Source organism: Eubalaena glacialis, chromosome X (genome assembly GCF_028564815.1).
Source record: "Eubalaena glacialis isolate mEubGla1 chromosome X, mEubGla1.1.hap2.+ XY, whole genome shotgun sequence".
In the NCBI taxonomy this organism is placed as follows: domain Eukaryota; kingdom Metazoa; phylum Chordata; class Mammalia; order Artiodactyla; family Balaenidae; genus Eubalaena; species Eubalaena glacialis.
The window spans coordinates 45,553,118-45,579,606 of record NC_083736.1 but is presented as its reverse complement, the minus strand read 5'-3'; the positions used below and the strand labels follow the sequence as shown (position 1 = coordinate 45,579,606).

The 26,489-nt window shown below is 40.8% G+C and overlaps 1 protein-coding gene across 2 annotated transcripts in view; it reads left to right on the top strand.

The window, feature by feature from the left end:
- SHROOM4 (shroom family member 4) overlaps nt 1–5,615 on the top strand; it is a 204,446-nt gene extending 198,831 nt beyond the window's left edge. For both annotated transcript variants that reach the window (XM_061178349.1, XM_061178348.1), the window contains 2 exons: nt 842–1,111; nt 2,026–5,615. In XM_061178349.1, the coding sequence (XP_061034332.1) occupies nt 842–1,111; nt 2,026–2,295 (540 nt within the window). In that variant the 3' untranslated portion in view covers nt 2,296–5,615. The remainder of the gene's footprint in view (nt 1–841; nt 1,112–2,025) is intronic.
- The last annotated feature ends 20,874 nt before the right edge of the window (nt 5,616–26,489 follow it).

Below are 26,489 nucleotides of genomic sequence, written 5' to 3'. Positions count from 1 at the left end.
AAGGAAGAGATAAAGAGCTGGCAGAACTGCATAAGCAAATCAGGAATATAAGAATGAGTGTTGTGAACACAGCATGAGGGGCTAATCCTCAGAGGTTGTGAGGAGTGAGATTAGAATGGTAGGGTGAGGCCAGACTGAATCATAATCATAGCAGCTGCTTCTATTGAGCACTTAGTCTGTGCTAAACCCTTGGCATGCATTATCTCATTGAACCCTTATTACAATTCAGTGAAGTAGGTACTGCAGTTACCCCATTCTGCAGATAAAGAAAGTAAAACTCCATAAAGAAATTCACCTAAGGTCACACAGCTAGGAAGTGGCAGAGCTAGCAGTCAAACCTAGTCATTGTGACTCCAGGACTCACACTTTTATCCAAAAGCCCTCAAAAGCCAAGCTGAGTGGGGGAAGATCTAGCACGGTGTCATCAACATCAGAGGTACTGAAATGGATTGAAGGAGAATGAATGAAGTAATAGGCAAACACTTGATGGTAGTGCTTTTCTTACCTATGCTCTCACAAGCATTCCTGTTTATTAAATAGCCTCAGCAAGTATTTAGTAAGTTACATTTGGCAAACGAGAACTAGCCAATGGGTACCACTCATCTAATGCCAAGAAGTTTGGTGGTGACAGAGATTCCTAGCAGATCTGAAGAGATGGGAAAGAAGGTGCCTGTCCAGAAAACTGGAATTGCTCACGACTTGCTCAGGTTTCCTTTGTTTCCAGTGACTAGGGTAGAGCCCGCCATTGGTTATTTAGATCTCAAAACAGAGGTTCCAGGCACAGATCCGTTTCTGTCAGTCCCCATTCTCATCCTTTGCTTCTCCTGTTTATTTCTCCTAGATTCAGCTCATCGAAAGCATTGGCAGAAAACTTTCTGTCCTGCAGGAGGCCCAGCGAGGATTGCTGGAGGACATCACTGCCAATTCTGCCCTTGGGGAGGAGGTGGAGACCAACCTAAAAGCCGTCTGCAAATCCAATGAGTTTGAAAAATACCGTTTGTTTATTGGGGACCTGGACAAAGTAGTCAACCTGTTGCTGTCACTCTCTGGTCGACTAGCCCGTGTGGAAAATGCTCTCAACAGCATCGATTCAGAGGCCAACCAGGAGAAGGTAGGGTTGAGATCTCCAGGGTGTGGATGGAGGGAAGTGCCATCTGCTTCTTCCCAGGGATCCCTCTTTCAAGTTTGGCTAGTCTGGAGGCTTCAGAGCATAGTGTGAAGAATGTGGGCACTGGCTTTTAAGTGGAAATTCTGGCTTTACCACTAAGTAACTGTGTGATTGTGGGCAATTCACTTAACCTCGCTCTGCCTCCATCCCTTCAAAAATAGGGTAAACACACTACCTACCTCATGGGGTTGTGAAACTTAAATTGGATAATCCATGTTAATGACTTAAAACAGAGCCTGGAACAAGATAAACACTAAATCATTGCTAGCTGCCAGTAGTAGTAGTAGTAATAGTAGCAAGTAGTTGAGATTGGAAGTCTGTCAATTTCATAGGTTGGGACACTCTGCGTAATTCCTGAACCCAAATGGCATTACCTTTTTCTATCCAAGTGGTTCTTGGATACAAATTTGAACCCACAGTGAAAGGCACATATGCTTGTGCATACACACATGGATACACACACACACACACACACACACACTCACACAGAGACACACACTGTTTTGAAAGCATCGTCACAGCGATGGTTTTTTTTTACCAGATGGAAGGTGTACGAGCTGGCTTTGTCAGAGCCTTCCCCCACCCCAATCCCAGTGGTGGTCCACAGATTAACAACAGTTTAGCGATAGAAAGAGGTGATTGCTCATCCCCCATCCAGAATTGCTGTCATGTTTATCCTCCCCTTGCTACAGGAAAGAAAGGCTTTTGCATGAAGGTGGACTTCAGGGCAAGAAATCTAGGACTGATCACTGAGCAGAGGGGCTAGTGGCTTTGTGGGAGCATCACTGGTGGAGCACTGGGTCGGGCAGATGACTGGTCATTGGGATATAGCCCTTATTGGTCTTCTGCTTCCCCAGTTGGTGCTGATAGAGAAGAAGCAGCAGCTGACAGGGCAGTTGGCAGATGCCAAGGAGCTGAAGGAGCACATGGAGCGCCGGGAGAAGCTGGTGTTCGGTATGGTCTCCCGCTATCTGCCTCAGGACCAGCTCCAAGACTACCAGCACTTTGTGAAGATGAAATCTGCTCTCATCATTGAACAGCGAGAGCTGGAAGAGAAGATCAAGCTCGGGGAAGAGCAACTCAAATGTCTCAGGGAGAGCCTACTCCTGGGGCCCAGTAATTTCTAATTCCACCAGCAGACTGCCTACACCATCCCTGCCCCGCCATAATGGGAAGCGCTTTCAATCCTTGTTAGCACTTTGTTAGCAAGTAGATAACAGTTAGTTAGTTAGCAGTTTGTTCCATATTCTCTACCCTGGATGTCTCTCACTGCCCCTTAAGCTAGCAGTGTTCCCAACCAGCTAAGAGGACCTGGGGAGGCCCCAAGCTTCTACCCAAGGGAGTAGAAGCAAGAAGCAGGAGCTGCAGCAAAGTGTGCTCATACAACCACACTCTCCTTCCCAGTTTGCACGGCCAGGCATTCACCACACACAGGACCAACAAAGTGCCTTCATTATTCTTTGTACTAGGACACCAGGAACATCATGTACTCAGCCACCCACCCACACCATCATCAGCCTTTGAAGTCTCTCTCAGAGAGAAGTTGCCTGTGCAGCTCCACTCTTCCCCAGGGCTCGTGGCCCAGCCATTTCCCACAGAGATCTGGCTGTCTTGAGGGCATTCACCTACCACCAGCTTCAGGGCCTCACCCCAGCTTTGCAGTAGGAAGCACAGAAGGAGAAATGACATTTAACAGAATGTGAGCAAAGGTTGGGAATCGCCTGATACCCTGCTAGAAGGAGCTATGCTTAAACAAACTGGCTCTACCCCTGCCTTCCCCATTATCTAGTTGAGGGGGAGGAGGCCTATCTTCAGCCCCAGCTAGTGTGGCCCTCCTCCTGTCCTAAGACTTTGGCCTACCACTTCCTGTTTCATCTTGCCTTCTCACTGCTGGGAGTTACAGGTGCCTACCCTAAGGGCTTCACACTATGGGCCATGAATAGCTCTACTAAAGCTGACTTCTGGATACATGTTTTATTATTGGGGGGAGGGGGTTGTTGTTATATTTTAAATGGCCTTTTGATTTTATTTATTTTTATGTCTTGATGTTTTTTTTTTTCTTTTTTAACTAATAAGGTAAGAAGAGGGGAGTTGGAGAGGGAAAAGTTAGCCCAGAAGGAAAGCATTGTCTGCAGATCAGCCTGAATTCACCATGGCTAGGTAAGCAAGTGCCAGGGCCTTGAATTCTTCCCACCATAGCTAACAAGTGTCTAAGGAAGGAGTTCTCACTTTGAACTCAGAGTTTCCCCACTGTGGCCTGGCCATATACTTCCCTTGAAGTCTGGATGACCATGAGCTTAGAGTTCCCCAACAGGCTTCAACTGCTTCTTATTTTTTCTTGAAACCAAAGAAATCTGAAAGGGACAAAGGTTCACCCATTTCTCTACCATTTCCAAGCTAAGGAAGGCATAGAGGTGAGCTCAGGAAGAGCTCCTCTATCTAATTGTTTTCTTATCCTGTGGCCTGGCTCGAGGAACCGAAATTCATGGTAGCTGGAAGCTCCAGCCAGGGCCAGCCCCCCAGAGCAAGTTATAATCCAGCCGGGATCTTAGGCACACAAATAATGAATGCTGCTGCTGTGGCCACCAGTAGCCAGTTTCTATCCTGGAAAAGCCCTCAGGTGGGTGATGGCAGGAAGGGAGTTGTGGCCAAATGCTGCCCTGTTACCCAGCTCAGTCTTCTGTTCCTTGCTAACTGGGGCCCATGCTTGGTATTGCACAGCCCTGTGCAGCCAACCCGGCATTGGCATCGCTTCTAGTTACTGCTCAGTTCCTCAGGGCCCTTGGAGGTTAACTGTAGCAGCAGGGGTGCCTCATTCAACCAAAGAATTTGCCAAGGAACTTTGCTGCTGCTACAAATACTGGTTGCTAGCTTCCGTTTCCTCTTCATTGTATTTGGAAACAATGGAAGAATCTTGGCCAGCAGGGTGTCCTGTGGGGAGGGGTGCCCTGAGTATGCTCTTAGTACACGGCTGCTGTCAGAACCACTGTTAAAATGTCAACCTGCCATTCTCCCAGCAAGTGGAGGATTCTACTCTATGCAGGAAGGCTGATGGCTTATAAAGGGCTAGGTTTTCCTAAGCCAAGGTTGCATGAGATGGGGGAATGCTTTGAATAGAGGCTGTGGTTGCCATCTTTTTTTTTTTTTTTTTTTTTGTAAACAAGCTCTTAAACAGTGAGCAGGCGGAGATGTCCTGTATTGGGGAGGATGAGGCCAATGTAGCCCATCATTCTAATTTTTTTTTTTTTTTTTTTTTTGCCAGAACAGCTTTTTGGGAATATAGCCCAGGGAAAAAAGTAGCCACTTACCTGGACACCATGACCATGGTCTGGGCTTTTCTAGTCAGCATTAGAATGATTGTATTTTAAGTTTATCAGACTAAAAGTACTATTGACTTTGTTATTTGTGTTCCTTATCCCACCTCCAATTATTTTAAAGTTGGGATCAGAGTACAAGAATGCTCATTTTCACACGGAGGGACAGTTTCCAAAGCACTTAATACTATATTGAGCAGGGAAGCTCGGCAAAGGTGAACTACCAGACAGGCACAGATGCCCCACAATGCTGACGTGGCAGGCCCATCATGAGTGATAGCACTGCAAAGCCACCGGTATTACTTGAGATGCAGTATCTCTTGCCCGTTCTCATTTCCTGTGCTCAGCCCTCCACCAAGGCCTGCCAGGGAGTAGCAGTTTGGAAGGCAGGGCAAGGGATTTCCCCGTACAGGCCACAGTGGGTAATGTGTAAGCACAGTGGTTGAAATTTAGAGAGGAATCAGTGTAAGGGGCTCTGGGTAATTGAGTCTCCTTGAGTCCCACCAGCTGCAGACTCAGCCAGGGTAGAGCAGTAAATGCTCAAGGGGAAGCCAAGAGAAAGGACAGAGACACTGAAAAAAAAAAAGCCCTAGAAAGTGAGAGACTGGAAGCTGAGGAACGGAGAGGGTGAAAAGATGAAAAGCCTCTTTCAAGGCCAGGTTCAGGTTCTGTTTTCCATTTCACCTCATGTGCCAAAAAGCTGCCGAGGGGCACCGGAGCCACAGCCTTAACCCCAGCCTCCTTAAAGGTGCTGCTCTGCCAGTAGCAGGCCCCAAATGGAGGAAGCTGGGCACATTTCTGGCCACTTCCTCCTGTCTGGAGCTTGATGTCTCCCTCTGTGCCAAAGGAGTTGTCTATGCCAATAATATTTCTGTAACAGCATATTGTATTCTTTGAAGATTAGTAGGTCTTTAGAGGGGGGTGGGGCAGGGGGCAATTTCTATAGAGAAAGAAGCAGTGTTTGTTTGTTGTACAAATGTTGGGGGGGGTCATCTATCCCATGTGAAGCTATTATTTTTCTGAATCTTATTGTTTCTGCATTTGTGTCCTCCACCACTCCCTTCTTGGCTGACATTGATATGCCTGCCAGATTGTCATCAAGGGCCATACTTCAATAAAAGGTGCTAAGGACAAAAAAAAAATTATCTCACGTGTTTTGACTAAGGTCATGGAAATTCCCTAATAAATATTCTGCTGAAAAGTATTGGAAAGGAATTTGGTCACCTATCCATAGTCCTTCATAGGTAACCGTATGATTAGAGCCTTACCCACATCCCTAAACCCTTATGCTGGCCCCTCAGGGATAGCATTGATGCTACACCATTCATTATTCCCAATACAATAACCGAGAATTCAGGAAGAGTCAACAATAGGCATGATCTCAAGTGTAGACCTCAGCAGTATACAGAGTCCAGTTCTGGAGTCTATCCTGATCAGAGGTGAGCCACTTTCTAGACCTCCTCCAATCTTGAGTTCTCTCTACTAGTATCATCTGACTTCTACCTAATAGTTCAGTCTCACACCTTTACTCTTAGTCACTGATCAGCTTTCCAAGATAACCTCAAGATTTAGACCCAAATATACTCCAGGCAGCTCCTCTGACCCTGAAAATCTTATTTGTCCCCCCCATCCATACATTATTGATATCCCAACTGATCTCCTCCTATTCCAGATATCCAGTGCAGTAGAGTGGAAAGAGCCCAGTTTGGGTATTGGAGTGAACTGTGTTCAAATCCTGATTCTGCAACTTACTTCTTATTCTATGAATCTGGGTTATTTGCTCAACTTCTGAGTTCATTTTCTTATCTGTAAAATGGAAACAATAATATGTATCTTACAAGACTGTTGTTGTGGCTTAAAAATAATAAATGATAGCCACCAGCTATATACTAAGAGGTTGTTTGTTAGAAAGGCAGAATCCCAGGCTCCACTCGAAACCCAATGATAATAGTCTGCATTTTAACTAGACTCCCAGGAGATTCATGTGCATATTAAAAGTTGAGAAGCACCAGCTTATCACAAACAGGCTCAGTACATAGTAACCATCATTCGAGTCCTGATTTACTCAATTCATTCTTTTCCAACCCAGACACATTCTTGCTCTTCTCATATTGCTCACAACTACCTGCCTAAATGAGTTTAGCAAGGTCTCAGGATACAAGGCTGATATATAAAATCACTTCTGTTTCTATACACTAGCAATGAACAATCTGAAAACAATTTCATTTATAGTAGCATCAAAAAGAATAAAATACTTAGGAATACATTTAACAAAAGAAGTATAAGAATTTTATACTGAAAACTAAAAACATTTTTGAAAGAAATTTTTTAAAATCTAAATAAAGGCACTCTATGTTCATCGATTGGAAGAGTTAATATTGTTTAGATCACAATACTCCCCAATTGACCCACAGATTCAGTGCAATCCTTATGAGAATCCCAGCTGGTTTATTCGCATAAATGGAAAAGTCAAACCTAAAATTCATATGGAATTACAAGGGGCCCAGAATAGTCAAAACAATCTTTAAAAATAAAATAATTGGAGGACTCACACTTCTTAATTTCAAAATCAAATCTCACTACAGAGCTACAGTAATCAAGACAGTATATGTACAAGGTTAGACATATAAATAAATGGAATAACATTGAGAGTACAGAAATAAACCCTCATATTTATGGTCACTTAATTTTCAGTAATGGTGCCAAGACAATAAAATGGAGAAAGAATAGTCTGTCAACAGATGATGCAGGGACAACTGGGTATCCACATGGAAAAGAATGAAGTTGGATCTCTTCCTTACACCACACAACAAAATTAACTTGAAATGGATTATAAAGCTAAATGTAAGCATTAAAATTACAAAATTCTTAGAAGAAAACATAGGAATAAATCTTCCTGACATTGGGTTAGGCAATGATTACTTCAGTAGAACTCCAAAAGCACAAGTGACAAAAATATCAATAAATTGGAATATATCAAAACTTTAAACTTTCGTGCTGCAAACAATACCATCAAGAAAGTGAAAAGACCATCCACAGAATTGGAAAAGTACCTAATATTGGGCTTTTATTCAGAACACATAAAGAACTCTTACAATGCAAAAATAACCAATTAAAAATGGGCAAAGACTTTTTCTTTTTATCAGAATAGACGTTTCTCCGAAGAATATATGCAAATGACCAATAAGCACAGGGAAAAATACTCAACACTAAGGAAATACAAATCAAAACCACAATGAGATACCAGTTCATACTGACTATGATGGCTATAATAGAAAAGGCAAACAATAACAAGTGTTGGTGAGGATATGGAGAAATTGAAACACATACATTGCTGGTGGGTAAAATGTAAAATGATGTGGCCATATTGGAAAAGAATTTGGCAGTTTCTTTAAATGCTAAACATAGAGTTTCCATATGACTTAGCAATACCACTCCTAGGCATATAGCCAAGAGAATTGAAAACAGGCATTCAAACAAAAACATGTACACAAATGTTCAAAGCTGCATTATTCATAACAGCCATAAAGTAGAAACAACCTAAATGTCCATCAGCTGAGGAAGGGATAAACAAACTTTGTTGGGATATTATTCAGCCATAAAAAGGAATGAGGTACTGATACCTGCCACAACATGGATGAACCTTGAAAATGTTATGCTAAGTGAAAGAAGCCAGTCACAAAAGATCACATATTGTATGATTCCATTTATATGAAATGTCTAGAATAGGCAAATCTACAGAGGCAGAAAGCAGATTAGTGGTTGCCAAAGGCTGGTGGGCTGGGAAAAATGAGGAATGATTGCTAATGGGCATGGGGTTTCTTTCTGGGGTGATGAAAATATTCTAAAATTAGATTGTCATCAAGGTTGCCCAACTCTGTGAATATACCATAAACCATTGAATTGTACACTTTAAATGAGTGAGCTGTATGGTATATGAATTATTTCTCAATAAAAGTGCTTTTTTAAAAAAGAAAATCACTTTGGCCTATTTCTGTCAGTCTCATTCCTATTGACAAAAATCTGAATTGATGGTAAGCATGTAGTTCATGCCTGGGCCTGAAAGATGCAATATTCACACCATTTGTGTTTTGGGAGGGAGCTTGTCATTACATCCTTCCCCTTGCAGACTTGGCAGACCCAGCAACACAAGGAGTAAGAGTAGTCTCAGCTCTATCTCATGACTTCAGTGGGAATAGTAGGGATGGGACCTATTGGGGAAGAGGGCAATCTTTCTAGGGAAGGAGTATGGTAGAGTAGATAAGGACTTCAACTCTTCAGGCAAATAAATCAGGTTTTAGATCCTGAGTCCACCAACTTACTATGTCACCTATACAAGTTACTTCACCCCTCTCAAGCTTCATCTCTAAAAGGGGGCTAATAAAAAGCACTACCTCAAAGTGTTATGAAGATTAAATGAGATAATCCATATGAAGCACCTAAAATAATGCCTGCCATACAGTAAGCATTCAATAAATGTTAGCTGCTAGATTTATTATTTTTATTGAGGTGAAATTGAAGCAAAACCTTATAAGGAAAAGTAAAGCACCCTCAGCTTTGGAATCAGACAGCTCTGTTAAGGTGACCTGGGGAAGTCACTTCATTTATGGAGCTTTAAGCTCCTCTGTAATAATGAGGATAATAATCCTTCTCTAGGGAGGCAGTTTAAAGCCTAGACATTGGAACCCACACCACCTGGTTTTGAATACTGTCTCCACCACTTACAAGTTGTGTGACCGTGAGCATATTTAACTTCTCTGTGTGTGGGTATCCTCTTCTGTCCATTGGAGGTAACAAAAATACTTACACCTCCTTGGGTTGGTATGAAGAATTATTGAGTTAATCCGTGTAAAGTGCTTAGAACAGTGCCTAGCATACAGTAAGTACTCAATGAATATTAATGGTTGTTATAAAGCTAAAGTAGGAAACAAATGAGATCCTTGGTAAAGCTAGGCATGTAGTAGGTCCTCAGTTAAAGGTGGTTCCCTTCCTCACCCATCCTGCTCTGTGAACCAGGTCAAGATTTCCTCGGACTTGCAGAGAAAATGTTTCAGACTAAGGAGGTCCTCATGGTAAGTAGAATTTTCTGGCAGGCTCAATACTACCATCTGATGGGAACAATGTCATCTATTAGCTGCCTGCAAGATGACCACCTATATTCCTAAGAATATACCCCATTCAGAGCAGTAGGGAAAGAATTATTTTGCCTGTGGACTACTTGGGCTCCAATTTGAGGATGGCTTAGGAAAATCTTCTACTTCTCCTCAAACTTCCTCTTTAGATTTGGTGTCAACTTAAATGTCATTGAGTTCCCTACCCTAGGTTAGGCACTTTTACATATGTGCCACTATTTTTTTCTAGCTAGATACACAATTTTAAACAAAAATTCTCATTTAATCCTTACAACATCTCTGTGACTTTTAAACACTTTATTAAATAGAGATTCAGAAGTGAATAAAACAGGCAAATTGTCCACCTTCATGAGGCTTCCATCCTAATGAGACAATTACATAATACTTTATATATAGGAATATACACACATAATCATTTTTTACCCTAGTAGAGCAAGACAAAACAGACTTTTCCTTGATTCCACAGCTATTAGCAATAGGTTAAATTCATGACTCTCTTTGCTACTGTAATAACTAAAATATTTTTATGTTAATTTTTAGCAGTGATATTCTTATTTTCTGACTGAATGGAATTTGTAATGGGATTTTTAAAAAATGCCTAGCAAAAGGATGGCAAACCCCTGTCCCTGAAGAAGTTGGATTTAAAGATGGTTTAGACAGAAAGGTTGAATTCCACTATTAATAAAGACAACTAACTTATATCACATGGAACTAATGCCCATTTTGTGCATGGTTCAAACATAGCCACAGGCTAAAGGGTTCTGGCAAAAGCCTCTATGCTACTGGGCAATGTAAATCTTAAAAGACCATGCTTTGTTTGTAAACTAAGTTTCTTAAATATGTCCGTTCATCCTGGATTTGCTCACTGCTGCTAACTGAGTGAAACAACATGGTTTGAATTTCCATTTTTCTCTCAGCTACTGATTTTCCATCTAAAAAGGATAATTAATGGAACTCACTTCTTTGGGTGCTGAGTTGGTCATATTTTTTACAGAGGAAATAATTTGGGAAAAGGCCATGAGTGACAAATCTTTCCAACTTGAAAATGCATTAGGTTAAATGTGAATAAGTCAAAGTGCTGGAAAAAATCATCTGTACCCTGATTTGTCCACATTTTTTAGTTTGAGAAAGGTAAAATAGCAGACCAAACCCATTAGTAGATACAATAAATGATAACTTCTATTTGACAGAAATCTCTTATTTTGGCTAAGCTTAAATAGCTACTGTTTAGAAGTCTCATACATGACTATATATTTAAACACCTTTTACAAATAGGAAAGCTTTATTTTTCTTTCAGAAAAGTAGGCAATGGTAAGAGTGAGGAGAGGCAGATAGAGAAGAGTAATGAGACTGTGGGTAAATTAGATAATGCAATGCATTTAGAACATAATTTTGGTCACTTTCACACAGCCTGGTAGCTATTAAGTAAGCCTGTTGTAAGAATCAGACAAATCCGGTTTTGACAAACATAGCCTAAACCATGTCTATTACTGAACAATCTGAAAATGAGGAAAATCACATGTCTTCTGGACCTTGCTGTAATGGAACTCAGACCCTTAGACCTAGAGCCATCTCTGCCCTCCCTCTGAGACCTAGAGCTCCACTGTCAGGTCTGTGAAGCGGATACTTCTGGGGTTATTAAAGAAGTAATACCCCTCCTGGCTCCAGGCTCTGAATATATGGTGCATGTAACACCACTCTCCACACCTGGCCCCCAAATGGCATACAAGGCCAGGTCCCTCTAATTGGCCTCACTGCCCACAGGATAAAGTCCTGACTCCTTGCATACAAGGCCATTTGTGATCTGTCTCCTGTGGACGTCTCTCTTCTCCAGCTAGGACTCCTGACACCTCCTCACATTCATCCTCAGCTCTAGCCAGTTCTCCAAACATGTCATGCAGTCTCATCCCTCTGTGCTTGCAGAAAGACAGGTTCCTCGGCCTGAAAATCCCTCCCCTGACTTCACCCATTTAACTAATTCCAGCTTGTCCTTTGATGTCAACTCGGAATTCACCTCTTTCAGAAACATCCCTTTATTATACTAATAAGAGTATATGATATTTGGATAAGATAATTATTTATGCTTTCTCTCTCTTGCTTTAGGCTGTGGGCTTTCTGAGGGCAGAAAGTAATTTAGACCACCAACACTTTTCACAGTGGACCTAGCTCATTGTACACACTTCAGAAATAGAGGGTAGTCATATTTTACGAGAGGGATGCATTCATGAAGTCTTTACAGTGAGCTTCATATTCTGGAGATATTTTATGCTGGCTTCTCCGCCTCAACACAATTATTAAATATTGGAGAGCCTTTTTTTTAAACATCTTTATTGGAGTATAATTGCTTTACAATAGTGTGTTAGTTTCTGCTTTATAACAAAGTGAATCAGTTATACATATACATATGTTCCCATATCTCTTCCCTCTTGCGTCTCCCTCCCTCCCACCCTCCCTATCCCACCCCTCTAGGTGGTCACAAAGCACCGAGCTGATCTCCCTGTGCTATGCGGCTGCTTCCCACTAGCTATCTATTTTACGTTTGGTAGTGTATATATGTCCATGCCACTCTCTCACTTTGTCCCAGCTTACCCTTCCCCCTCACCATATCCTCAAGTCCATTCTCTAGTAGGTCTGTGTCTTTATTCCCGTCTTGCCCCTAGGTTCTTCATGACCATTTTTTTTCTTATGTTCCATATATATGTGTTAGCATACAGTATTAGTTTTTCTCTTTCTGACTTACTACACTCTGTATGACAGACTCTAGGTCCATCCACCTCACTACAAATAACTCAATTTCATTTCTTTTTATGGCTGAGTAATATTCCATTGTATATATGTACACATCTTCTTTATCCATTCATCTGTTGATGGACACTTAGGTTGCTTCCATGGTCTGGCTATTGTAAATAGAGCTGCAATGAACATTGTGGTACATGACTCTTTTTGAATTATGGTTTTCTCAGGGTATATGCCCAGTAGTGGGATTGCTGGGTCGTATGGTAGTTCTATTTTTAGTTTTTTAAGGAACCTCCATACTGTTCTCCATAGTGGCTGTATCAATTTACATTCACACCAACAGTGTATGAGGGTTCCCTTTTCTCCACAGCCTCTCCAGCATTTATTGTTTGTAGATTTTTTGATGATGGCCATTCTGATCGGTGTGAGATGATATCGCATTGTAGTTTTGATTTGCATTTCTCTAATGAGTAATGATGTTGGGCATTCTTTCATGTGTTTGTTGGCAATCTGTATATCTTCTTTGGAGAAATGTCTGTTTAGGTCTTCTGCCCATTTTTGGATTGGGTTGTTTGTTTTTTTGATATTGAGCTGCATGAGATGCCTGTAAAATTTGGAGATTAATCCTTTGTCAGTTGTTTCATCTGCAAATATTTTCTCCCATTCTGAGGGCTGTCTTTTCGTCTTGTTTATGGTTTCCTTTGCTGTGCAAAAGCTTTTAAGTTTCATTAGGTCCCATGTGTTTATTTTTGTTTTTATTTCCATTTCTCTAGGAGGTGGGTCAAAAAGGATCTTGCTGTGATTTATTTCATAGAGTGTTCTGCCTATGTTTTCCTCTAAGAGTTTGATAGTGTCTGGCCTTACATTTAGGTCTTTAATCCATTTTGAGTTTATTTGTGTGTATGGTGTTAGGGAGTGTTCTAATTTCATACTTTTACATGTACCTGTCCAGTTTTCTCAGCACCACTTATTGAAGAGGCTGTCTTTTCTCCATTGTATATTCTTGCCTCCTTTATCAAAAATAAGGTAACCATGTGTGCATGGGTTTATCTCTGGACTTTCTATCCTGTTCCATTGTTCTATATTTCTGTTTTTGCAAGAGTACCATACTGTCTTGATTACTGTAGCTTTGTAGTATAGTCTGAAGTCAGGTAGCCTGGTTCCTCCAGCTCCGTTTTTCTTTCTCAAAATTGCTTTGGCTATTCGGGGTCTTTTGTGTTTCCATACAAATTGTGAAATTTTTTGTTCTAGTTCTGTGAAAAATGTCAGTGGTAGTTTGATAGGGATTGCACTGAATCTGTATATTGCTTTGGGCAGTACAGTCATTTTCACAAAGAACATGGTATATCTCTGCATCTATTTGTATCATCTTTAATTTCTTTCATCAGTGTCTTATAATTTTCTGCATACAGGACTTTTGTCTCCTTATGTAGGTTTATTCCTAGATATTTTATTCTTTTGGTTGCAGTGGTAAATGGGAGTGCTTTCTTAATTTCACTTTCAGATTTTTCATCATTAGTGTATAGGAATGCTAGAGATTTCTGTGCATTAATTTTGTGTCCTGCTATTTACCAAATTCATTGATTAGCTCTAGTAGTTTTCTGGTAGCATCTTTAGGATTCTCTATGTGTAGTATCATGTCATCTGCAAACAGTGACAGCTTTACTTCTTCTTTTCCGAATTGGATTCCTTTTATTTCTTTTTCTTCTCTGATTGCTTTGGTAAAACTTCCAAAACTATGTTGAATAATAGTGGTGAGAGTGGGCAACGTTTTCTTGTTCCTGATCTTAGTGAAAATGGTTTCAGTTTTTCACCATTGAGGACGATGTTGACTGTGGGTTTGTCATATATGGCCTTTATTATGTTGAGGAAAGTTCCCTCTATGCCTACTTTCTGCAGGGCTTTTATCATAAATGGGTGTTGAATTTTGTCAAAAGCTTTCTCTGCATCGATTGAGATGATCATATGGTTTTTCTCCTTCAATCTGTTAATATGGTGTATCACATTGATTGATTTGCGTATATGGAAGAATCCTTGCATTTGTGGGATAAACGCCACTTGATCATGGTGTATGATCCTTTTAATGTGCTGTTGGATTCTGTTTGCTAGTATTTTGTTGAGGATTTTTGCATCTATGTTCATCAGGGATATTGGCCTGTAGTTTTCTTTCTTTGTGACATCTTTGTCTGGTTTTGATATCAGGGTGATAGTGGCCTCGTACAATGAATTTGGGAGTGTTCCTCCCTCTGCTATATTTTGGAAGACAGTGAGAAGGATAGGTGTTAGCTCTTCTCTAAATGTTTGATAGAATTCGCCTGTGAAGCCATCTGGTCCTGGGCTTTTGTTTGTTGGAATATTTTTAATCACAGCGTCAATTTCAGTGCTTGTGATTTGTCTGTTCATATTTTCTCTTTCTTCCTGGTTCAGTCTCCGAAGGTTGTGCATTTCTAAGAATTTGTCCATTTCTTCCAGGTTGTCCATTGTACTGGCATAGAGTTCTTGTAGTAATCTCTCATGATCCTTTGTATTTCTGCAGTGTCAGTTGTTACTTCTCCTTTTTCATTTCTAATTCTATTGATTTGTGTCATCTCCCTTTTTTTCTTGATGAGTCTGGGTAATGGTTTATCACTTTTGTTTATGTTCTCAAAGAACCAGCTTTTAGTTTTATTGATCTTTGCTATCGTTTCCTTCATTTCTTTTTCATTTATTTCTGATCTGATTTTTATGATTTATTTCCTTCTGCTAACTTTGGGGGTTTTTTGTTTTTCTTTCTCTAATTGCTTTAGGTGTAAGGTTAGGTTGTTTATTTGAGATGTTTCTTGTTTCTTAAGGTAGGATTGTATTGCTATAAACTTCCCTCTTAGAACTGCTTTTGCTGCATCCCATAGGTTTTGGGTTGTGTTTTCATTGTCATTTGTTTCTAGGTATTTTTTGATTTCCTCTTTGATTTTTTCAGTGATCTCTTGGTTATTAAGTAGTGTATTGTTTAGCCTCCATGTGTTTGTATTTTTTACAGATTTTTCCCTGTAATTGATATCTAGTCTCGTAGTGTTGTGGTCCGAAAGATACTTGATATGATTTCAATTTTCCTAAATTTACCAAGGCTTGATTTGTGACCAAAGATATGATCTATCCTGGAGAATGTTCCATGAGCACTTGAGAAGAATGTGTATTCTGTTGTTTTTGCATGGAATGCCCTATAAATATCAATTAAGTTCATCTTGTTTAATGTATCATTTAAAGCTTGTGTTTCCTTGTTTTTTTCATTTTGGATGATCTGTCCATTGGTGAAAGTGGGGTGTTAAAGTCCCCTACTATCATTGTGTAACTGTCGATTTCCCCTTTTATGGCTGTTAGTATTTGCCTTATGTATTGAGGTGCTCCTATGTTGGGTGCATAAATATTTACAATTGTTATATCTTCTTCTTGGATTGATCCCTTGATCATTATGTAGTGTCCTTCTTTGTCTCTTGTAATAGTCTTTATTTTAAAGTCTATTTTGTCTGATATGAGAATTGCTACTCTAGCTTTCTTCTGAATTGCATTTGCATGGAATATCTTTGTCCATCCCCTCACTTTCAGTCTGTATGTGTCCCTAGGTCTGAAGTGGGTCTCTTGTAGACCGCCTATATATTGATCTTGTGTTTGTATCCATTCAGCCAGTCTATGTCTTTTGGTGGGAGCATTTAATCCATTTACCTTTCAGGTAGTTATCAATATGTATGTTCCTATTACCGTTTTCTTAATCGTTTCAGGTTTGTTATTGTAGGTCTTTTCCTTCTCTTGTGTTTCCTGCCTAGAGAAGTTCCTTTAGCATTTGTTGTAAAGCTGGTTTGGTGGTGCTGAATTCTCTTAGCTTTTGCTTGTCTGTAAAGGTTTTAATTTCTCGATCAAATCTGAATGAGATCCTTGCTGGGTAGAGTAATCTTGGTTGTAGGTTTTTCTCCTTCATCACTTTAAATATGTCCTGCCACTCCCTTCTGGGTTGCAGAGTTTCTGCTGTAAGATCAGCTGTTAACCTTATGGGGATTCCCTTGTGTGTTATTTGTTGTTTATCCCTTGCTGCTTTTAATATTTTTTCTTTGTATTTAATTTTTGATAGTTTGATTAATATGTGTCTTGGCGTGTTTCTCCTTGGATTTATCCTGTATGGGACTCTCTGTGCTTCCTGGACTTGATAAACTATTTCTTTTCCCATATTAGGGAAGTTTTCAACTATAACCTCTTCAAATATTTTCTCAGTCCCTTTCTTTTTTTCTTCTTCTAGGACCCCTATAATTCGAATGTTGGTGCATTTAATGTTGTCCCAGAGGTCTCTGAGACTGTCCTCAGTTCTTTTCATTCTTTTTTCTTTATTCTGCTCTGCAGTAGTTATTTCCACTATTTTTTCTTCCAGGTCACTTATCCGTTCTTCTGCCTCAGTTATTCTGCTATTGTTACCTTCTGGAGAATTTTTAATTTCATCTACTGTGTTGTTCATCATTGTTTGTTTGCTCTTTAGTTCTTCTAGGTCCTTGTTAAACGTTTCTTGCATTTTCTCTATTCTATTTCCAAGATTTTGGATCATCTTTACTATCATTATTCTGAATTCTTTCTCAGGTAGCCTGCCTATTTCCTCTTCATTTTTTAGGTCTGGTGGGTTTTTTCCTTGCTCCTTCATCTGCTGTGTGTTTTTCTGTCTTCTCATTTTGCTTAACTTACTGTGTTTGGGGTCTCCTTTTCGCAGGCTGCAGCTTCGTAGTTCCCGTTTTTTTTGGTGTCTGCCCGCAGTGGCTATGGTTGGTTCAGTGGGTTGTGTAGGGTTCCTGGTGGAGGGGACTAGCGCCTGTGTTCTGGTGGATGAGCCTGGATCTTGTCTTTCTGGGGGCAGCTCCACGTCTGGTGGTGTGTTTTTGGGTGACTGTGGCCTTATTATGATTTTAGACAGCCTCTCTGCTAATGGATGGGGTTGTGTTCCTGTCTTGCTAGTTGTTTGGCATAGGGTGTCCAGCACTGTAGCTTGCTCATCATTGAGTGAAGCTGGGTCTTGGTGTTGAGATGGAGATCTATGGGAGATTTTCGCCGTTTGATATTACGTGCAGCTGGGAGGTCTCTTGTGGACCAGTGTCCTGAAGTTGGCTCTCCCACCTCAGAGGCACAGCCCTGACGCCCGGCTGGAGAACCAAGAGCCTTTCATCCCCCCGATAAAAGAGAAAAAGGGAAAAAATATATATATATCGTTGCTCCCAAAGTCCACCTCCTTAATTTGTGATGATTCGTTGTCTATTCAGGTATTCCACAGATGCAGGGTACACCAAGTTTCCTGTGGGGATTTAATCCGCTGCTCCTGAGGCTGCTGGAAGAAATTTCCCTTTCTCTTCTTTGTTCGCACAGCTCCCGGCGTTCATCTTTGGATTTGGACCTGCCTCTGTGTGTAGGTCGCCTGAGGGCGTTTGTTCTTCGCTCAGACAGGACGGGGTTAAAGGAGCAGCTGATTTGGGGGCTCTGGCTCACTCAGGCCGGGGGTGGGAGGGGTACGGATGCGGGGCGAGCCTGCGGCGGCAGAGGCCAGTGTGACCTTGCACCAGCCTGAGGTGCGCCATGCGTTCTCCCGGGGAAGTTGTCCCTGGATCATGGAACCCTGGCAGTGGCGGGCTGCACAGGCTCCCGGGAGGGGCGGTGTGGATAGTGACCTGTGCTTGCACACAGGCTTCTTGGTGGCAGCAGCAGCAGCCTTAGCGTCCCATGCCCGTCTCTGTGGTCCGCGCTGATAGCCGCAGCTGGCGCCAGTCTCTGGAGCTCCTTTAAGTGGCGCTCTTAATCCCCCCTCCTCGCGCACCAGGAAACAAAGAGGGAAGAAAAGGTCTCTTGCCTCTTCAGCAGCTGCAGACTTTTTCCCGGACTCCCTCCCGGCTAGCCGTGGTGCACTAACCCCTTCAGGCTGTGTTCACGCCGCCAACTCCAGTCCTCTCCCTGCGATCCGATCGAAGCCCGAGCCTCAGCTCCCGGCCCCCGCCCGCCCCGGCAGGGGAGCAGACAAGCCTCTCGGGCTGGTGAGTGCTGGTCGGCACCGTTCCTCTGTGCGGGAATATTTCCGCTTTGCCCTCCGCACCCCTGTGGCTGCGCTCTCCTCCATGGCTCCGAAGCTCCCCCACTCTGCCACCCGCAGTCTCCGCCCACGAAGGGGCTTCCTAGTGTGTGGAAACCTTTCCTCCTTCACAGCTCCCTCCCAATGGTGCAGGTCCCGTCCCTATTCTTTTGTCTTTGTTTTTTCTTTTTTCTTTTGCCCTACCCAGATACGTGGGGAGTTTCTTGCCTTTTGGGAGGTCTGAGGTCTTCTGCCAGCTTTCAGTAGGTATTCTATAGGAGCTGTTCCACATGTAGATGTATTTCTGATGTATTTGTCGAGAGGAAGTGATCTCTGCGTCTTACTCTTCCACCATCTTGAAGCTCCTTGATCTTTCTTTTTTTTAATGTAGGCATTATAACTATCAACTTCCCTTTCAGTACTTCTCTTGCTTCATCCTATATGTTTTGGTATGTTGTGTTTCCATTTTCATTTATTTCAACATATTTTTGATTTCCCTTTTGATCATCTTTGACCCACTGATTGTTCAGGCGTGTGTTGTTTAATTTCCACATATTTGTGAATTTTCCAGTTTTCCTTATTTATTTGTTTCTAGTTTCATATCATGTGGTCAGAAAAGATACTTGATACGTTTTCAATCTTTTTAAATTTGCTAAGACTTGTTTTGTGACAACATCTGATCTATCCTGGAGAATGTTCCATGTGCACTTGAGAAGAATGTGTGTTATGCTCATTGTGGATGGAATGTTTTGTATATGTCTGTTAGGTTCATTTGGTCTAAAGTATAGTTCAAATCTAATGTTTCCAGATTGATTGTCTATCTGGGTGATCTATCCATTGTCAAAACTGGTGTATTGAAGTCCCTATTGTTATCATACTGTTGTATATTACTCCCTTCAGATCTGTTAGTGTTTGCATAATATGTTTAGGTGCTCTGATGTTGGGTGCATATATATTTACAATTGTTATCCTCTTGATGAATTGAGCCCTTTTTCTCATTACAATTTTTGACTTAAAGTCTGTTTTCTCTAAAGAATGAAATTTTGCCATTTGCACCAACATGATTGACTTGGCGGGATATTATGCTAAGTGAGATAAGTAAGACAGAGAAGAAAAATACTGTATGATATCACTTATATGTGGAATCTAAAAAATACAACAAACTAGTGAATAAAACAAAAAAGAAGCAGACTCACAGATACAGAGAACAAACAGTGGTTACCAGTGCGGGGAGAGGAGAGAGGGGCAATATAGGGGTAGAGGGAAAAAAAGGGTTATTATGGGATTATAATGAAATCATGTGTGTGAAACATAAAAATTATAAAGCACTTTAGAATTTAAAAAATCTTTCATTCAATAAAAAAAAAATAAAGTCTGTTTTGTCTGATATAAGTATAGTACCCCTGCTCTCTTTTGGTTTTCATTTCTGTGGAATATCCTTTTCACCCCTTCACTTTGAGCCTATGTGTGTCCTTGAAGCTGAAGTGAGTCTCTTATAGGCAACATATAGCTGGGTCTTGTTTTTACTTAATCATTAAGTCACTTTATGCCTTTTGATTGGAGAATTTAATCTATTTACATTCAAAGTAATTTTTGATAGGTAAGGACTTACTATTAAAAGCTTATTAATTGTTCTCTGGCTGTTTTGAAGTTCCTTTGCTCCTTTTTTCTTCTCTTACTGTCTTCCTTTTGAATTGATGATTTTTCCACAGTAGTGTACTTTGATTCTCTTTTCTTTATTTTGTGTTCATGTATTATAGGATTTTTTGTGTGTGGTTACCCTGAGGCTTACTGGAAACATTTTATTGATATAACAGTCTACTTAAGCTAATAACAACTTAATATTGATTATATACAAAAACTCTACCCTTTTGCTCCCTCCATTTTATGTTTTTGATGTCACAATTTACATGTATTTATATTGTGTAGCCATTAACAAATTATTGTAGCTATTTTTAAAACATCTTTATTGGAGTATAATTGCTTTACAATGGTGTGTTAGTTTCTGCTTTATAACAAAGTGAATCAGCTATACATATACACATATCCCCATATCTCCTCCCTATTTTTAATACTTTTGTCCTTTAACTTTTATACTAGAGTTATGTGGTCAACATACCACCCTATTACAGTATTAGAGATTTCTAAGTCAGACTATATACTTAACATTACCAGTTTGTTATATATTTTCTTATGTTTTCATATTACTCATTAGCATCCTTTCATTTCAGCTTGAAGAACTCCTTTTAGCGTTTCCTGTAAGGCAAATTAGGTGGTGATGAACTCCCTCACCTTTTGTTTTTTTGTGAAAGTCTTTATCTCATCTTCATTTCTGAAGGACAACGTTGCTAGGTAAAGTCATCTTGGTTGGCAGCTTTTTCTTTCAGCACTTTAAATATATCATCTCATTCTCTCCTGGTCTGCAAGGTTTCTGCTGGGTTCCCTTGTATAAGAGAGTTTTTTCTCTTGCTGCTTTTAAAATCTCTTCTGTGTTAGATTTTAGACAGTTTTATTATAATGTTTCTTAGAAAAGATTGTTTTGGATTGATATTATCGGGTGGCCTCCTAGCTTCATGAATTTGGATATCCAAATCTCTCCTCAGGTTTGGGAAGTTCTCAGCCATTATTTATTTAAACTTTCTCCTTCTCTTCTCTTTCTGGGATTCCAATGACACCATAGATTGTTTCTTTTAATGATGTCCCATAAGTCCTATAGACTTTTTCATTCTTTTTTTCTTTTTGTTCCTCTGACTCAATAATTTCAAATGATCTGTCTTTGAGCTCATTGATCTCTTTGGTCCAATCTGATGATGAAGCTCTCTATTGAGTTCTTCATTTCAGTCACTGTATCCTCAGCTCCACAATTTTTGTTTGGTTCTCCTTTATGTTTTCTATCTCTTTGTTGGACTTTATTTTGTCTTTGTATTTTTTCCTGATTTTGTTAAATTGTTTATCTGTGTTCTCTTATAGCTCTCTCAGCATCTTTAGAAAAATTACTTTGAATTCTTTGTCAGGCAATTCACATAACTCCATTTCTTTAAGGTCAGTTACTAGAAGTTTACTATGTTCCTTTGGTGGTGTCATATTTCCCTGATTCTTTGTGATCCCTGTAGTCTTGCATAGGTTCCTGCACATTTGAAGATGCAGTCACCCCTTCCAGACTTTATGGACTGACTTTGGTAAGGAAAGGCTTTCACTTGCAATTGGAGCATGATGGAGCATGATGTGACCCTGGATCTGGTGGTGAAGGGAACAAGTTCAGGGGCATGTGGTGGCTCCAGGTCTGAGTGGGGTCATGATTTCTTGTCAGCTCAGGCTGCTGGGATCCACAGCATCAATAAATGCGTGGTGAGCACTGTGGGGGGTTGCAGTGGCTACAGGGGTTGTTGGGGTCCTCAGCTGTACCTCCAGGTCTAGCAGCTAGAGACCAGGGCAGGCAGTGGTGGTAGCTGGAGCTGGTGGCATGCACATGCTTGGCAATGGGGGCCAGCTGCAGGTGCCTGTATAGTGGGAGGGGCTGCTTGCAGACATACACACAGTGGTGGGGGCCAGGGCCAACAGTAAGGGACTGGGCCAACTGTTGGTTCACACTGGCAGCTGTGGAGGACCTGGGTATTGGCATGCACTCCTGTTGCTGTAGGGTCTTCCCATGAGTGCACATAAAGCAGTTGAGGCCAGGGAAGGAAATCAGCTAGAGTTATGCAGGTGCAAAGCTGGAGGGGCTAGTAGCAGGTAAGACCAGTGGTTCAGGCTAAAGACAGGAGACAGGACCAGAGCCAGGTCCACAGCAGTTTCAGGGACCTTGTTTGTTGGCATGCACTATAGCGGCTGCAGTATCTCCACATGGGTTTGTGCCCAACAGTGGATGTGGGTGATGAGGGTCAGGCCAGGGGCATGCAGGTGCATAGCTAGGGGATGGGGGAGGCTAGCTGCTGGTGAGCCCATTGGTGGCTCACCTGGATATAAGGCCAGTGACTGGATATAAGGCCAAATCTAGACCCATAAGCAGCTGTGAGGACCTTGACTACAGGATCTTGCCATGGGAACAGACATAGCAGTGATGAGAGGCAGGGTGCTGGTGTGCTAGTGAACAGCTCGAGGGACTATCCCCAAGCACTCATATAGCAGTTAGGGTCAGCCACAGGCATCTAGACTAGTGTCTTGCATTCACATGGCTACAGAGGCCTGGGCTGGCTGCTGGTACAGATCTCAGGCTCCAGCAGGAGAGGGTAGAGGGAGCTGGAAGGGTCTTGGGTAGCTGGCATCTGTGAATGCGAATACCTGTGGAGCAAAAAATGGTGAAATCTGCAGGAGATCCACACAGGCTGTGCTGGCCATTGGTTTCTTTAGTGGCAAAGGCTGCTGGGTCCTCTATAGAGCAGGCCACTGGGAACCATGGACTCTCCTGCTGCATAGCTAATACTGGTAGCCCTGCTCTCTTTTTTGTTCCTTGCCACCTCTATATGTCTCAGCTTTGCCAGTCTCTGGGTGAGAAAAAACTGAAATGGGTCCTCCATGTGGTGCCTTGAAAGGCTGGGGAAGCTGGTCACTCACCCCATTCTCCCTTTCCTAGCAATGTAACTCTTTCTAGCTGGAGAGTTACTTCTTGGCACTGAGTAATGTCACTTGGGGGATGGGATGATGCAGGCAAAATGAAGCTGTTGTTCCTTCTCTTTTTGTGTGGTTATTCTTAGGTTTTTTATTCCACTGTGTTGCTGAAGTTTCTTCAGTGGACTCTTGTGGTCTCCCAGAGCTGTTTCTGTTTGTGGATAGCTATGTAATTGTTGATCTTTGTGGGAAGACAGAGGCTTGGTATTCTACTTCACCATCTTGATGACATCACTCCTTAGCTTTGGCTTTGATATTTGCAGACTGAATAGCCAATATATCCTTCAACTTTTAATTAATTAGTTTATGTTGTGGCAACAAATAATTCCTAAATTTCGATGGCTTACAACAAACATTCCCTGTGATTCTTACATGAGGGCTAATGGTTAGTTACAGCTTTGCTGTTTGGCTGGGCCTCATGAATCTTTTCATTCAGTGACCCAAGCTAAAGGTACTGCCACTCCCTTTGGCCCACTCTTCTCTTGTTGGAAAGCTAAAGCTTGAGGGAGACAGAGCCAAACCATGAAAGGGTATTTAAACCTTCTTTTCTGATGTGAGGTATACCATATCCACTATATTAGTTAGCTATTGCTAAATGATAAATTACAAAAAAGTTAGCGGCTTACAACAACACATTTATTGTCTCACATTTCCCGTGGGTCAGGAGTCTGGACATTGCTTAACTGGATCCACTGCTTAAAGGTTCACCAGCTACTTGCTGGCTGTAAGCTGAAGGCTACCCTCATCTCCTAAAGGTTGCCCTCAGCTCCTAGAGGCTGCCCACAGTTCTAGATGCTGTTTGCAGTTCCTAGAGGCCTCTCCACAGTTCCTTGCAATGTGACAACAGGGCTGATGACTTCATGAAGCTAACAAGAAGAGTCTCTAAAGTAAATCTGCTAGCAAGACTAGATCTTATATCATGTAATATAATCATGGAAGTGACATTTCATCACCTTTGCCATATTCCATCAGTTAGAGGCATATTACAAGTCCCACCCAAACTCAAGGGGTAGGGATTGCAAAAGGGCACGAACACCAGGTAAGGATCACGGAGACAATTCTAGAGTCTGTACACCACATTTACTTACATTCTATTGACTGAAGTAAGTCACATGGCTGGCCAGTTCCCAAAACGATGGGGCAGTAAGGTATACTCGGCCTACAGGGTGGGGAAGGAATAAATAATGTTGAGTATATAATACAATCTAGCAAAAACTTAATTTCTGGCATTCTTAAGCTTGTGTGTAATCAATAATCATGTGATAACCTGTCATATTCATTAGCATAATAATGATAGTAATATAAACAAGGGAAGTCAGTAAGACTTATTGTTAACATCTTAATATTCACTTTTTTTAACATATTTATTGGAGTATAATTGCTTTACATTGTTGTGTTAGTTTCTGCTGTATAACAAAGTGAATCAGCTATATGTATACATATATCCCCATATCCCCTCCCTCTTCTGTCACACTCCCACTCTCCCCATCCCACCCCTCTAGGTGGTCACAAAGCATGAGCTGATCTCCCTGTGCTATGCGGCTGCTTCCCACCAGCTATCTCTCTGACATTTGGTAGTGTATATATGTCGATGCCACTCTCTCACTTCAGCTCAGCTTAACCGTCTCCCTCCCCATGTCCTCAATTCCATTCTCTACATCTGCGTCTTTATTCCTGTCCTGCCCCTAGGTTCTTCAGAACCATTTTTTTTTTTTAGATTCCATATATATGTGTTAGCATACGGTATTTGTTTTTCTCTTTCTGACTTACTTCACTCTGTAGGACAGACTCTAGGTCTATCCAACTCACTACAAATAACTCAATTTCATTTCTTTCTATGGATGAGTAATATTCCATTGTATATATGTGCCACATCTTCTTTATCCATTCATCTGTCAATGGACACTTAGGTTGCTTCCATGTCCTGGCTATTGTAAATAGTGCTGCAGTGAATACTGTGGTACATGACTCTTTTTGAATTATGGTTTTCCCAGGGTATAAGCCCAGTAGTGGGATTGCTGGGTCATGTAGTAGTTCTATTTTTAGTTTTTCAAGGAACCTCCATACTGTTCTCCATAGTGGCTGTATCAATTTACATTCCCACCAACAGTGCAAGAGGGTTCCCTTTTCTCCACACCCTCTCCAGCATTTATTGTTTGTAGAATTTTTGATGATGGTCATTCTGACTGGTGTGAGGTGATACCTCATTGTAGTTTTGATTTGCATTTCTCTAATGGTTAGTGATGTTGAGCATCCTTTCATGTGTTTGTTGGCAATCAGTATATCTTCTTTGGAGAAATGTCTGTTTAGGCCTTCTGCCCATTTTTGGATTGGGTTGTTTGTTTTTTGATATTGAGCTTCATGAGCTGCTTGTAAATTTTGGAGATTAATCCTTTGTCAGTTGCTTCATCTGCAAATATTTTCTCCTATTCTGAGGGTTGTCTTTTCATCTTGTTTATGGTTTCCTTTGCTGTGCAAAAGCTTTTAAGTTTCATTAGGTCCCATTTGCTTATTTTTGTTTTTATTTCCATTTCTCTAGGAGGTGGGTCAAAAAGGATCTTGCTGTGATTTATTTCATAGAGTGTTCTGCCTATGTTTTCCTCTAAAAGTTTTATAGTGTCTGGCCTTACATTTAGGTCTTTAATCCATTTTGAGTTTATTTTTGTGTATGGTGTTAGGAAGTGTCCTAATTTCATTCTTTTACATGTAGCTGTCCAGTTTTCCCAGCACCACTTATTGAAGAGGTTGTCCTTTCTCCATTGTATATTTTTGCCTTCTTTATCAAAGATGGGTGACCATATGTGCATGGGTTTACCTCTGGGCTTTCTATCCTATTCCATTGATCTATATTTCTCTTTGTGTGCCAGTACCATACTGTCTTGATTACTGTAGTTTGTAGTATAGTCTGAAGTCAGGGAGCCTGATTCCTCCAGTTCCGTTTTTGTAAAGCAATTATACTCCAATAAAGATGTTTAAAAAATAAAATAAATTTTTTGTTCCAGTTCTGTGAAAAATGCCATTGGTAGTTTGATAGGGATTGCATTGAATCTGTAGATTGCTTTGGGTAGTATAGTCATTTTCACAATTAACATTCACTTTTAAACATAGATAAGCATTTTAGATGAAATTTGAAGAGAAAGTATTGTCATATATTCTATATGTTTTACTTCTATCAATGAGTTGAAGAATAAATATATATCTATTATGGCAAAAGTAAAATATAACAAAAACTAATGCTGGTTGTAACAACTGTTAGTTTTACCTTTATAAAACTTAAGAACTTTCAAATAGTTATATAGAGAAGTATATTGGTGGTTAATACAAATTTTAAAATAGTGTACTCAGTAGATAACCTTAGGAAGAATAATATATCAATTTTGAACTATAAAGTCTTTTAAAATTTTAGGTAACAGAGATCCAAATATATTATAATTCTAAACTGTAGACTTGTTTGAGGTATTAGC